The sequence below is a fragment of the Carassius carassius genome, chromosome 31 (genome assembly GCF_963082965.1).
Source record: "Carassius carassius chromosome 31, fCarCar2.1, whole genome shotgun sequence".
NCBI classification, from domain to species: Eukaryota; Metazoa; Chordata; class Actinopteri; order Cypriniformes; family Cyprinidae; genus Carassius; species Carassius carassius.
The window spans coordinates 27,127,577-27,142,856 of record NC_081785.1 but is presented as its reverse complement, the minus strand read 5'-3'; the positions used below and the strand labels follow the sequence as shown (position 1 = coordinate 27,142,856).

The window sequence follows — 15,280 nt, the reverse complement described above, 5'->3', positions numbered from 1 at the left end:
TAAGGCATCTTTATGTGTCATAGTCATATAGATTTGAGGGTGGGCTCAAACACATTGAATGTATTTGTGTATTTATTGGTTTATTAAAAACTCAAACAAGTGTTTGATGCACATGATTGTAATATAATTAATTTTCCCCTTAAAATCATCCTCATGTATATACTTGCCATTTGATGTTACTGCCAAACAGACGCATATGGTTTACAATTTTTATGCATTTACCCATAACATCCTAGGATCGCCCGGAGAGAAGGGTGAAAGAGGAAGTCCAGGCATTGGCACTCGAGGACAGAGAGGATTACCTGGACCTCCTGGTATGTCTTTGTGCAACCGTATGCCACCACAGCCTAACCGGTCCATTTCACTGCTAATTATTGCCAGAATGTGTACACACACTTGCCTTTCCAAGGCTTCCAGACATAGACTATCTAAAATCTCCTGATTAATGGAACCAATTCTTAGTATCGTTAATGTGTATTTAACAACTGTGATTTCTACGTTGTTATTCCATATCACAATGTTTCTCATTCTGGGACTATTTAGGCATGATAGATGAACATTAGCACAAATTGATGAATCATGATTGATGAATTAGACATGAATGGCCTGTTACACAACTGTGGTCAGGAACAGCTTTTCCCCATGGATTGTTTGGATAGGTTGGCTCAAACGAGTGCTAACCCCTCATCAAACCATGTTGTGACAGCTGGTATTAAGAGGGAGCACCTAGCACACCTAGGTTCCTAACTGGTGACGAGGAATTAACAGAGCAGCTATCAAGTGTTAGACAGTGTTTTAGGTTATTATTACATGTGGTTTTTGGTCCAATAATGAACACTTCTGTTTTGCATTCTGTTAGTTTTGCATAGTTTTCACTGCAACTATGCATTCTGTTAGTTTTGAGAATTGGTATGGTAAATTGGTGTTGGCTATGAAGAAATATAGCACTGAGTATCATCAGACAGGAACCAGAAGTGATTCCAAGCATTTGAATTCTTCAGTTTTGTCTTAATCTTAGGAAAAAATAAAAATTAATATATTCTTAAGAATTTTTTTGGACTACAAAATAATCAGACCCCCCCCCCCTTAAAATAAAGAAATGAATAGAAGTTAAGAAGCATTTTATTATAAATAATGTTCATGAAATCATTTGGTTCCATTATCATTGGAACATCTGCGTTCTTCAGTTGACGTAGACGGAAAACCATATTACATGCAAAAATATGCAGCGGAGCCACTGTCAGGGCAGTAAGCCCTCTTTTTTCCTGCTGGCTGTACCTGAATCAACAGTCCAAATGAGTTAAAATCTGAAATGACCTCAGGAATTGACGCAAGACATCCATGGGAGGTTTATTCAATAAGAATTGTGGTCTTAACATTAGCCATTTTTTCTTCCTAAGAATTACTAAATAAAAATTGTTAACAAAACATAAATGAAATCAGAACCAGGTAAATTCCTTTATGGTTACCATTCCTAGATTCCACGTGCCACGTCTTTTCTTTAGAAATTTGTTACTCTTCAAGTCAAGTCACATTTATTTATATAGCGCTTTGTACAAAATAGCATCATGCAAATGTTGTTACAGATCACTCGGGAGGCTGAAGAGTAACAGACAGAAGGGTTTATTAATAGACACAAGCAGAGGAGCAGGTAGTGTTGGGTAGAGTGATGAATGGATCCGTGAGAGCTGGGCGAAGACGTCAGAGGAGAGGTGAACCACACACACGCACACTGGGGATCTTGATCTTCGGAGAATCGCTGGAGAGAGGTACGTAGAGGAAGAGTTAGTCCTTTGAGTTAGCATACAGGTAAGACCTTGTCCCGAACGAGACCGGACGCTGATTGAGTGCGTGTGTGTGGTATTTATGGTGCTTGTGCATCCGTTCACGTACCTCCTGACATCCGAGGCCATGTTGGGCCACCAGAAGCGTTCCTTAAGCAACGAGAGGGTTTCATTGACCCCCGGGTGACAAGTGCCAAGAGATGTGTGAGCGGAGTGAATGAGTGGAGTGTGCCGTGTCCTGGGAATATACTGATGTCCCGGTGGGCAACCCGGCGGGGTGTTCATAGTAGGATTGGTAGGAGGAAGGGTCTCTGTGGACCAGGTAATAGGAGAGACGATGACCTTTTCTGAAAGAATGGTATCTGGTTCTTCGAGATTCTCTTCGGGGGCGTGACACCGGGACAGGGCGTCAGCCTTTACGTTTTTCACCCCTGGGCAATATATGAGATGCTAAAGTGGAAGCGGGGGAAGAATAACGCCCTGTGGGCTTGTCTTGGATTTAATCTTTTGGCCACTCGAAGATACTCCAGGTTTTTATGATCTGTGAGGACCAGAAAGGGGTGTTTGGCTCCCTCCAACCAATGCCTCCATTCTTCTAATGCCAACTCGATGGCCCACAACTCCCGGTTGCCGATATCATAGTTGACCTCTGCCGGGTTGAGTTTCCGGGAGAAGAAGGCGCATGGGTGCAGACGGCTGGGATTCCCCTGCTGCTGAGAAAGGGCCACTCCCACTCCGGTGGTTGAGGCGTTGACTTCCACGACGAAGGGTCGGTCGGGGTCGGGATGAACCAGGAGTGGGTTTGTTAGGGAGGAGACTGGTGAGAGGGCTGGTGATGGTACTGAAGTTTTGGATAAACCGTCTATAGAAGTTGGCAAAGCCAAGGAACCATTGTAACTCTTTGATGGTGGTAGGAGTGGGCCAATCTCTGACAGCATTTACCTTCCCCTCGTCCATCCGGATGCCACTGCTGCTGATGTTGTATCCAAGGAACTGCACTGAGGGCTGATGGAAAGAGCACTTTTCGGCCTTGAGATAGAGTTGAAAGGCCCTCAGGCGTTGAAGGACCTCCGCAACGTGGCGTTGATGTTCTGCCGGGCTCCGGTAGTATATGAGGATATCATCTATGTAGACGAGGACGAACTTGTGGAGGAACTCCCGGAGCACCTCATGGATGAAGTCCTGGAAGACGGAGGGGGGCGTTAACAAGTCCATACGGCATCACGCAGTATTCATAGTGGCCAGTAGGGGTTATGAAGGCTGTTTTCCACTCGTCCCCCTCTCGTATCCGGATGAGGTGATAGGCGCTGCGGAGGTCCAACTTGGTGAAAACAGTGGAACAAACTGGAAGAGGTTCAGGGGAAGGTGTGGCCGGAACTGGACAACCTGAGATGCAGCTCTTGAAACAGGCGTCGCCCCACTTCAGGACTTTGCCTGTCTTCCAGGAGATTATGGGATTGTGCTGCTCTAACCACGGGCGCCCTAGAATCACGTCAGCAGTGGATTCCTCCAGAACCAGCAGATGGATTTCCTCATGATGGAGTAGTCCGGTTTGGAGGGAAATGGGACCCACACTATGACACACGCATCTTCTACTTAACGGTTTGCCGGTGATAGTGTGGACTTGACGGCCTACCCTGTGGTAGGCTGACGGCATTGCTGTGGTAGCAAGCTTGAGCTGATGGCAGAGGGCGCCGGAGATGAAGTTGCCGGCTGACCCAGAATCGAGGAGGGCGGAAACTGGAAGAGATATGTTAGCGGCAGTAAGTGTCACAACAGTGGTGAGTGGTTTCATTTGGTATCTTGAAGGGAGAATGGCACTCACCATGGGATGAGGAGGACGGACGGGGCATACAGCGATGGCATGCCCCGGGGCTGCACAGTAGAGGCACAGATTCTGGGCCAGCCGTCTTTGTCTTTCAGCCACAGAGAGACGATACGAGTCCACTAGCATGGGTTCGCTGGCTGGTTCTGGGGAGCTGACCGCCTGTGGTCGGCAGAGTGGCATAGAGGAATATGCCTGGCCCTGGTGCTCTTCTAAGCACGACTGCATACGGGTGGCGAAGCGGATGGACAGCTGGATGAATCGATCAAGCCCGATGGTGTCCTCGTATGCAGCGAGATGCAACCACACTCGAGGTTCCAAGGGCATATTCATTGAAAGCCAATTTTCCCTGTTTGAGATTATACAGCTTCTCACCAATGGAAGAGTCCCAAGCTGGTCTGCCAAAAACTTCTTGGAAATGGTCGATGAAGCTGGAATAAGACTGGATAACTTGGTTATTTTGAGTCCATATTGAATCTGCCCACAACCTTGCAGTTGAGAAATTACAAAGGCTACCTTGGATCTCTTGGTGGGGTACAAGTGCGGTTGCATCTCCAGGACCAGCGAGCATTGTAGGAGGAAACCGCTGCACTCTTCCGCCGAACCAGAGTAGGGCGCCGGCCGAGCCATGGGACTGGCGTGAACGGAAGGTGAGGAAGTGCTCGCTTGTGTTGGGGATGCAGGTGTAGCCGTGAGTGTTCTTCGGAGTGCATCGACCAGATCTTGAAAGGGGTCCGTGAGGCTCATGCTTGTGCCTAGCGGTGTTGGTCCGGTCTTCTGTTACAGATCACTCGGGAGGCTGAGGAGTAACAGACAGAAGGGTTTATTAATAGACACAAGCAGAGGAGCAGGTAGTGTTGGGTAGAGTGATGAATGGATCCGTGAGAGCTGGGTGAACACGTCAGAGGAGGGAGGTGAACCACACACACGCACACTGGGGATCTTGATCTTCGGAGAATTGCTGGAGAGAGGTAAGTAGAGGAGGAGTTAGTCCTTTGAGTTAGCATACAGGTAAGACCTTGTCGCGAACGAGACCGGACGCTGATTGAGTGTGTGTGTGTGTGGTATTTATGGTGCCGAGGTTATTGGGTAATGTTGAGGGTCAGGTGGAAGTGCTCAGTACTCAGGTGAGGGCGTGCATTGTGAATGAGTGGAGGTGGAACCTGGCGTGTTTGTAACAAATGTTAACAATGCAACAGTGTTGCAGAACTCAGCTTTCAAACTCAGCTCAGCTTCACAAAAGATATATAGTGTCATTATTCAGTTCAAAATTGATTCAATTTACTCTCAATGTTGCAAAGTTAATCAATTATGCAGTGAATTAAGTTTAGCTGTAAAGCAGCTTTACAGAAGACAATAATCTAATTGTTCATTTTAATTTAGTTCAATGTTGATTTATTTCAATTCAAAAACAATGTCAATATTGTCACATTAATGATTTTAAAAAAAATGGGACAATGCTAAATAAGACAGTACTGTTATTATATAGCTAAATTCAGTTCAAGCTTTGTTCTCATTTGACAAAGCACTCAAATTGAACCTGAAATTCTCTGAATATCAAATCTGAATATTCATAAATATTAATTGTCTTTTAGGGATGTTAATTTTTTTTTTTTTCCTAACCGACAACTGACACTCGTTAACGGATTATTAACTGTTAACCGACAAGATTATTTTAAATTAGAATTTAATTAATTTAGAAAGGATAAGTGTCTGTGACCCAATAAAAATACTAACATTTGTTTCCAGGGAGTATTTTTACATGCACAAAAAGCAGCAAACAATGAACAAATAGGCCTATACGAAAACAAAATTTTTTACTTTAAAAAAAATTAAGAAAATGAATGAAAAACTGGGCAACAAGTAGCCTAGTATGCAGAGTTTCAGTTCATTTTGTGCTGTGCGAAAGAAAACCAGGCGGCAGAAAGTGGCATCCAATTTTTCTTTAGGCTTATTTTACAAAAGCATATTTAAGTGCATTGCTACCTTGACAATGCTACCTGTTTATTATCATAATAAAATACAGTCAGCCAAACATATATATATAAAAAAAAAAAAAAAAACAATGCTCAGTTTAAATATGAAGCTAGTAAAATCTGTGCTATTAAGTGTTATCACCGTACCGTCGTGATGTTATGCAAAACATTTTGTTTTACATAGATATTGGAATGCAAGTGATCTAGGCTAGGCTACATAATAAATAATAATTTGGCATTCAAACACATGGCGAATATGGAGTCATTTGATTTTGTGTTGAAAGAGATACCCGACATTGGTTTCAGTTTCGTTTTAGCCTAAATTAATTTGTTTTGGCCTGTAATTTATATTGCTATAGCTTGTTATATTTTTAAGTCTTGTTCTTTTCTAAATACTGTTAATTGAAAGAGTTGTTGTGGAATAAGGGAAACTAAAATAGCCTAGCTATATTTACAGTGTTTATTATAATGTTTATAAACATTTTGAGTCAGCCTATTTCTGAAAGAAATAATAAAATGCGACTTGTACATACTTTTCTTCTTTTTTTTTTTTTACAACTTTTTATTGCCTACACATAGCATATCTTAACCATGCAGCAAACCTTTTTAAATATTTTGATAAATTACTGAAAATAAATAAATGACTTTTAAAAAATGTTTAACTGATTGTATTAATTGGTCAAAATTCTTAACGGTTGGTTAATGGTTAACCAGTTAAAATGAACATCTGTATTGTCTTTTAATCCTCTTGCCTGTTCAGGGCCAATGCAGAAAATGTCACAGATGTTATAACAGTAATAATCTGCACCCAGGCCTCCTGCTACACAAAAACCTGGAAACAATTTTGCTTTCAGTCAACAAGGCTCTTCCATTATCATAAGAAGTAAAGCTGGCCAAAGTGGTAGCTTCCAAGCTGAGCCATGATCACAAGGTCGCAGTAATCCAGTTATTATTGGAGAGAATTTGTACAGACATGCTTAGCATTCTGAAAGCAGTCACTCCTGATACACTCATAACACATCCCATCACAAAGGCTCTAAATGAATTATTCGCTCCATGGTAACTACAACAAACACAATTCTGCACTTTCTCCAGGGGACACATTTAATTACTATCCAGTCTGCTAATGTTAAACCACACATTTCCAGGAGCTAGAAAACTATGAATAAAGGGAAACATCTCCCTCGTTCAAACTATGCCAAGACGTCTCAGTGAATGAAATACATGGCGATTGTATATGTACAGTGGGAGGAAGCTTGCGGTGACTCACTGTTTGTAGTTTGACTTGTGTTTTCTGTGGAGGCTTTATTGGCAACACATGTGCTGACTTCAGAGTTCATGAAAGCGAGAGTCAAGGGACAGCATTCCAGTTTGGTTTACACCGTCTAGACAGAAAATGGTTGGGGTGGGGGATTTACCCCTTCTTCCTTTTAATTAAGAAGTCAAAATATTTAAATTACAGTGCTCAAAATCACTTTTCCCCAACCCTATCCAGTGAAAACCTAGAAGCGAAGTAAAGGGTGCTTTCTTATACCTTCTCTCTCTGCTTTTTTCCAGGGCCACCAGGGCAGTCTCAGATAGGACCCCCTGGTCCCTCAGGCTCAGCAGGGCCCCGTGGCCCACCAGGGCGGCAGGGTGGACCCGGAGTCAGCGGACCACCTGGGCCTCCAGGATACTGTGACTCCTCTCAGTGTGTCGGCATCCCTTACAATGGACAGGGTTACCCAGGTGAGCACAGTACGAGTATGGTTGATTAAAAACTAATCAACTTAAGCTTAAGCTCTGTCCCAAAATCTAGTGAGCTGTCTTGCTGTGGTGTGTTGAGCTTTTCTTAAGCAACATTCTAAATTAAACAGAAGCCTCATATAATTTGAAAACAACAGTTCCACCTTGTTTTTCTATTTAAAGTAAACATATAATGCAATATAAGAGCATTTTACATTTATTTTTTAATTTTTATTATAAGATTGACTGAATTTGAAAGCTTTGTTCTCATTGATAGAATTGAAAAGAAAATGTATTGTCTTGCTACATATACCTAAACACTTTAATGTGTCCAAAACAAAACAACATAATATCACACATTATAGAGACATAATTAGATCAGATAACCTAAAAACTGCTTTGACTGAAATGTTGATATTCAGATGAAATGACAGAATGAAGAAGATCATATCTATTAATGCAATGTGTTGAGGTGAGATTTTGACAAATCAAAGTCTTTTAGAAGGCAGCATAAACCCATCTAGCTAGGTAGCTCAGCAGAGTTTGGAAAAGATCTTGAGAGCAAGCGGCTTATCATATGATTGCTGTGTCTTTGCTTAACATAATAGCTAATCAATGAAGAACTGCATGTTTATACTTTTGAAAGTAGCGGTTTTGCCACTGAGATGAACTAACACAATCTTTAACCCATTTCAGGTTTTGCGTAGTATGCTATCTAGACTGCCTGATCCCTTACACATCCCGTGCCAATGAGATTAGCACTCGCTCTGAGCTAATAAGGATAACCACCATGGATATGATTGCTGAATGATAACCAACTCTTAAAAAACAACCGAACCAAAGAAAGGACTGGACTGCCACTAACACCAGCTGTGCGCTACTATATCATACTGGAGCTAGTGATGGTTATATACCCGTGGCCCGTTTATATCTAGAGCAGCTGAGAACGCATGTGAAACTACTAACAATGAGCGTTTATGTTAACAGTGTTCAACAGTGGTAGCTCTTCATGAGGGTGAGATGACTGTAAATAAACAAAGTTTTCAGTGTAAATGTTAACAGGTTAACAGCAGTGATCAAGCTTGCAGCTGATAACTTGCTTCTTGCTGATGTTTCATTTGAAATTGTGGTTTTTATATTTGATGATACATGTAGGCAACGCTCAGGTTAAAAAAGCAGTGTGTGCCATTAGCATATGCAACCGCAAAGTTTTCGGTATGTTTGCAGAGTACTATGGTTTGATATTGTGATTTATATAATTGTATGATACCTCACAGCCAGTTTTCACAAATGCATTCTTTTATACATGAATGTTAGATTAGTGATAGTTTTGGGGGAGGGGGATAGTTTTTTTGTTAATATAGGAATTATTTTTCTATTAACACTATGTATGAATGAAGAGTTGAAATGACCCAAAAACACATGCTCAGCTGGCCAAATAATATTTCCAAGCAGGCCCCTACCAGCCAGAACCTGAAACCTATGTAGTGCCCATACCAGCCCAGCCCTTGGAAGATATCCAGACAGAGTCACCAGGTTTACGATACCAGCGTGGAAAGAGATCGCTATCAAGAAAGGAAGCTACAAGTATAGAAACATAGAGTGAACGTGTATCTCATGTACTGTCAAAAACTGCATTTAAGTCCAGATCTAGCCTTGTTTACATGCAAATTTAACACAGTCAAGTGGAGAGGCTCGTAAGAAATCTGTGTGCTTGCCGATGGTTCCACAATGTGTCTTTGCTTGTAACATAAGTGCATTTTGTATTTGTAAGAAACTCATGTTTAGCACTATGTCCTATAAACACTACGAACTGATTCCCTGCACATTTGAAAGTTTGCAAAGTGTAAACGTGCTTGCTGCAGTGCGTTGTGATATTCTTTCTCTCTCAAGGAAAATGACAAACTTCTCTTAATTCTTAGACCTGGCTTTTGTTTTGTTATCCTAAACTGAATATTTATCTGTTGTATACCAATTCACACCAAAAGAAGAATTGCATGCCTGTGTTGTATATTTAGTAAGGACGTTTACAATCAGAATATAGTTGTTTTTCCAGTGATATCAGTTGAAATGCAGTTGGAATTTGTTGCAAGTCTATGGACATAGAATTGTTTTCTTCATGTCTGAATTGCACATTGTGAATTCCACAGCCTTATGTTCTAATTTATTTCTGAATCAGAAGAGGCATTTTTCAATAAAACTACTGAAAATGTTTAAGTGCTATTGTCACGTGTTCTCTTTTTAATAAACTGCATTTAAAATTACACTCAGTTCCTAAAATGAAATTCTAAGAAACAGCTAAAAGTCTTGCTTTCAACATAAACGTTTTACAGTGAAATAAAGCACTTTAGGTGAGCTCTATACAGCAGTGGAGTGTGTATTTCCAAAGAAAACAAAAGTATAGAGGAGATCAGATGTTCTTTTGAATGCCAAAGATGTTCATTGAGATATATTTTGTTCTGCTACATTGGAATTGTATCTGAGATGTATTTGACACATTAAAGACAAACAGTCGTTATTTGAAGTTTTCCTCAAAACATTCTATCAGTCTATTTCAGTGACTATTTTCAAGACTTTTTGATCGAAGGAACATAGAGGAGATCTGAATAAATGAAAAGAGTTTGGAATGTTGGATTATATAACCCTCAGTTTCTGATATTATACTTGGGGCCGGGTTACAAACTCTTTGATGCTGTTGTTCACCACAGGAGCAAATGTTTTCAAGCCATATTTTTAACCATTTAGCGAGAAACATTACATTCAATCCATCATGGGTGTTTCTTAACCATAATCCATTTTACTGACATCTTTTGACTTTTTTTTTTCTTTTCCCCACATGAAAAGTTCCAACTTCTAGAATATCATTCTTTCTTTTATTCAATGAATGGTTAAGAGCCATCAGTCATTGAAAAGTCTTTTTATAACCAGTCTATAACAAAGCAACAGGAGCCCAATACAAAGCTGTCTGTTCCTGGGAATTAGTCCAGTTCACATCCCAGTTAACCTTTGTTCATACAGTTTTCATCAGAAACTCTAGCAACATCCTCAGTTTGTTGGCTTGTTAGCGGCTGCAAAGCCCCTCAAGGGCTCTCGTTTTCATGGTGTTTCCTCAAATACATGTGCTCTCAATTAGAGCTGATTGTTTCATGTGGACTGTTTTCCTCCATCTTAAGCCTAAAGTGAAAAAAATCCTTTAAAGGCATTTGCCACAAATGGTCTATACCTCTGTGCACTTCCTCATCTCTTTCATCTGTTTCAAAGGAAAGCAGTTAACTTTGATCGTTTCACCTACTGCTTTTTTCATTCTAACTCGTAAAATAAAAGCAGGGTACATCATGTATTTATAGTACTTTCAAAACCCAGGTAGGGAATGTTTTGTCTTACTGGAGATTACGGCATAGAAGATGATTATCAAATCAATTTTACAATTACTACATCACAGTTTATGCGTCCACACTATAGTATAATACACCCCATAATTGTGTGTTTAAGTTGCAGGATAATTGCAGGGTTCTGCGTTCACGTGCAGAACAACATGCATGTGTAACAGATATTTAGGCTAAACATCTAGTTCAGTCATGAAACTCTAGTCCAGGGTTCAATTAGTTTGCACCAGAGACTGAATTCTGCAAACGATACCAATTCATTCTGTCAAGACCTCGACCTATGCTATATATATATATATATATATATATATATATATATAATCAAAAGATGGTCACAAACAATTGATTTATTGAAACAATTATGAACATTTTAGCATTTAGATACTGAAGAACTTTACCTGTTGAATATTAAAAACATATGAACAAACAAAAAATCTGGATCTCCACATCTGCCATGCAAATCAACTGTTCCTGCTCATCTCCTGACTGAATCTCTTCTCTCCACTTTCCCTAATTGCAGTTTCAATTATTAGATCTGTTAGCATTAAAATTTTTATACTTAGATTTTTTGGGGGGACCAAACTGTAACACCGTGTGTCCCAACCACACGTATATGTATCTTTTCTTTGTAGTTTTTGTCCTAACCACTCGCGACAGCTACACATGACAATAAGCGACACAGAATTCTATTTTAGAAATGCTTTTTTTTTTCTGCGACATCGTGGCAGGAACAACATACAAAATATGACAGTGATAATCTTAGGTAATGATTATTTACTTTATTCAGTGTTAAAATGGTATAATATGAGTTTAAATATTATTTTGCGTGATCTTTATAGCCCTAGTGAAAGCAACAATATATATTTTACCTCAGATTTTTTAAATAAAAGTGTTAAATAAAACACTTTGTTAAATAAAAGTTTAACTTTTTTTTTTTTAATAAAAGTTCTCAGGAACCACACTTCAATGGTTTGAGTCTTACCTATTAGATAGGTCCTTCAAAGTATCTTGGAGAGGTGAGGTGTCCAAGTCACAACATCTAACTACTGGGGTGCCTCAGGGCTCAGTTCTTGGACCACTTCTCTTCTCTGTCTACATGGCATCATTAGCTTCTGTCATTCAGAAACATGGCTTTTCATACCACTGCTATGCTGATGACACTCAACTTTACCTCTCATTCCATCCTGATGATCCGACGGTAGCTATTCGCATCTCAGCTTGTCTAACAGACATTTCTTCCTGGATGATGGACCATCACCTTCAACTCAACCTGGCCAAGACAGAACTGCTTGTGATTCCAGCAAACCCATCGTTTCATCACAATTTCACCATCAAGTTAGGCACATCAACCATAACTCCTTCAAAAACAGCTAGAAGCCTTGGAGTTATGATTGATGATCAGCTGACTTTCTCAGACCACATTGCTAAAACTGTCCGATCCTGCAGATTTGCTTTATTCAACATCAAGAAGATCAAGCCCTTTCTTTCGGAACATGCTGCACAACTCCTTGTTCAAGCTCTTGTTCCGTCCAGGCTGGACTATTGCAATGCCCTCTTGGCAGGTCTTCCAGCCAATTCTATCAAACCTTTACAATTAATTCAGAACGCAGCAGCAAGATTAATTTTTAATGAGCCAAAAAGAATACACGTCACACCTCTGTTTATCAATTTGCACTGGCTTCCAATAGCTGCTCGCATAAAATTCAAGGCATTGATGTTTGCTTACAAAACTACCACTGGCTCTGCACCCATTTACCTAAATTTGTTCCTTCAGACTTATGTGCCCTCTAGAAGCTTGCGTTCTGCAAGTGAACGTTGCTTGATTGTGCCATTCCAAAGAAGCACAAAGTCAATTTTACGGACTTTTAAATTAAATGTTCCCTCCTGGTGGAATGACCTCCCCAACTCAATCCGAGCAGATGAGTCCTTAGCCATCTTCAAGAATCGGCTTAAAACACATCTCTTCCATCTTGATTTGACCCTCTAACTTTAACACTCACTATTCTAATTCTATTCTTAAAAAAATATCTAACTACCTTTCTAATCTTTTTGTATTCTATTTTCTATTCATTTATTATGCAATTGTGTGTGTGTATGTGTGTGTGTGTATGTGTAAAGACCTCTAACACTAGCTTGCTCTATTCTTTTTTATATTATTTAAAATCTCATGCTACGTGTACTGTGTTAACCTAACTGAGACTGTTTGTTATAGCACTTATATATCATTGCTCTTTTGTTGTTTTTGATTGCTTCCATTGTCCTCATCTGTAAGTCACTTTGGATAAAAGCGTCTGCTAAATGAATAAATGTAAATGAATTATGCTAAACTGTGAACACACTGCGAACCAGCATCCATAACAAAGATGGTACCACTCACTCAAAACTTGTCAGTCCATTCACATCTGAATCATCTATTTTCAGTGTCTACTTTTCTTTACTTAACAACACTCACCATGTTTTTGTTATCACATTGTATATTTACACTGGAAGTGACGAAGCATTGGAAATCACTTTAGACACTCTGTGTCACTGCATCATAAATATAACGATTTAGCAGGGTATTTTTCACGCGGCACCCCGTGTGACGACTGGGTGAAGGAGGAGCAGGAAGCAAGTGCGAGTTTAATAATGTTTAATGAGAATACGGAGACAATACAAAACTGGAACACAAATAACGCTGGGAGGAATGCACTGTCCAAGATGGTGGTGAGTAGTGATGAATCCGGAAGGCGGAGGTGAGTAGGCAGCAGGAGAGGGTGGCACAGGAACTGCGGGGAAGCGAGCCGAAGGCAAGTTGTGTTGCTTGATGGTGGTTGCGAGGAGTGGACAGGGTTCCGGGGAGACACGGACATCCAACGCAGAAACACACAAGAAAGCAAGGCACGGGTTACAAACAGGAAACAACGCTCTCACGAACACAAGACGCTAGACAAGCCATTATAAAGGGATGAGTAATGAGTGACAGCTGTTGCTGATGACAATTAATGGAGACGCCCACAAACTAATCAGTGCTGACGCGTGACACACAGACTTCACCCACAAAGTGCAAAACCCGGAGATCACGGTTTACCACGTGACAGTACCCCCCGCCCCCCCTCTAAGAACTCCTCCTGGATTTCCCAGAAGGGCCTACCTGCTGATTGTAATCATCAATAAGGGAGTGATCCAGTATGTCCCTAGCAGGTACCCAACTCCTGTCCTCCGGAACGTAACATTCCCAGTCCACCAGATACTGGAATCCTCGTCCCCTCCGTCTCAAGTCCAGAATACGATTAACCGAATAGGTCGGTTCCCCATCTACGAGACGCGGCGGCGGGGAACCGGGGTAGGCGGATTAACCCTCTGGAGTCTAAGGGTATTTTTGGGGCCTGGAGAAGTTTTGTCATGCCCTGACATTTGTGCTTTTTTCAGTTTCTTATAAATATCTAAATGGGTAAAGTCTAATCTCACTGTAATCAGCACAAACTTGGCTATAATAATATGTGAAATGCATGCATGTACATGATCGTGTTTTTGAGAAAAAAAATGTTATGCGTGGTTAGTGAAAAACTAAAAATGTTAAAACACTTGAATAAGGCATAAAGAACAATGGTTCCCGGGATTTTTGAGAACTGGAGCTTGTAGCCTAGAATTTTTCTTTCTAAATTATGTGAAAATCATTTTGTTTACTCACTTACAGAAAACAATATATTGATTTAAATTTTTCTAAGACACTTTTTGTTGGTAAAAGTCATATGCGAGTAGGCGTCAACTATCATGAATATCATTGTGATTTACACCTGAGAAGACAAAGGCCTGCATAATGAGCTGCATAATGAGCCTTTAAGTCAGCTTGTGTCACTGAGAGGGGAAGAGTTACAAGAAAGAATGTGATGACAAAATAAATCTATATAATTTTATGTTTGTAGTTTATTAAGAATATATTTAATTATCCCACAACATAATTTAATATCCACTTGGGGGAGCAGTTAAACAGTTTATTAGGAACAATCAAAGCTGACTTTCAAACTAATTTTTTGCATCATTACTCCAGTCACACAATCCTTCAGAAATCCTTTTAACTATCTTATTTTCTACAAAAAAAAAAAAAAAAAAAAAAAAAACTTGTATTATTATTATTATCATTATTATTATTATTAATGTTGAAAAGAGCTGAGAATATTTTTCAGTTTTTTTAGGGGAGATAAATTAAAAGAACACCATTTTTTGTTACATTTGTTACAGTTACATTTATTTGTTACATTTATATTATTTACATATATAGATTTTGAATGGTATAGTATTGTATATTGTTATTGAAACTTCATAATATTTCACTTGATTATACATTTAGTCAGGAATTATAGTTTGGAAAAAGTCTAACTAGTAAAATGTTTACACGTTATGTGAAAACTAGTACAAGTATATAAATAAATAAAAATAAACTTACTCATGTTTATGATCTCTGCTGAATAAAGTGCTTCATCCTTTTTTTCTGAGGAAATCTAAATCTCAAATCCTCAACCACATCGCATCTTTTTGGGTGAATTATGTCTTATTCCTCTCATCGCGAAGCAAACAGTAAAATAAAAAAACTTGAACAAC

The 15,280-nt window shown here is 39.7% G+C and overlaps 1 protein-coding gene across 4 annotated transcripts in view; it reads left to right on the top strand.

The window, feature by feature from the left end:
• The window catches only part of LOC132111818 (collagen alpha-1(XII) chain-like), a 73,758-nt gene extending 64,231 nt beyond the window's left edge, over positions 1-9,527 (top strand). For 3 of the 4 annotated variants that reach the window (XM_059519429.1, XM_059519427.1, XM_059519430.1), the window contains 3 exons: positions 237-314; positions 7,143-7,313; positions 8,766-9,527. In XM_059519429.1, coding sequence (XP_059375412.1) covers positions 237-314; positions 7,143-7,313; positions 8,766-8,911 — 395 coding nt within the window. In that variant the 3' untranslated portion in view covers positions 8,912-9,527. Of the gene's footprint in view, positions 1-236; positions 315-7,142; positions 7,314-8,006 lie in introns of all 4 variants that reach the window. The other variant, XM_059519428.1, reaches the window with a different exon arrangement.
• The last annotated feature ends 5,753 nt before the right edge of the window (positions 9,528-15,280 follow it).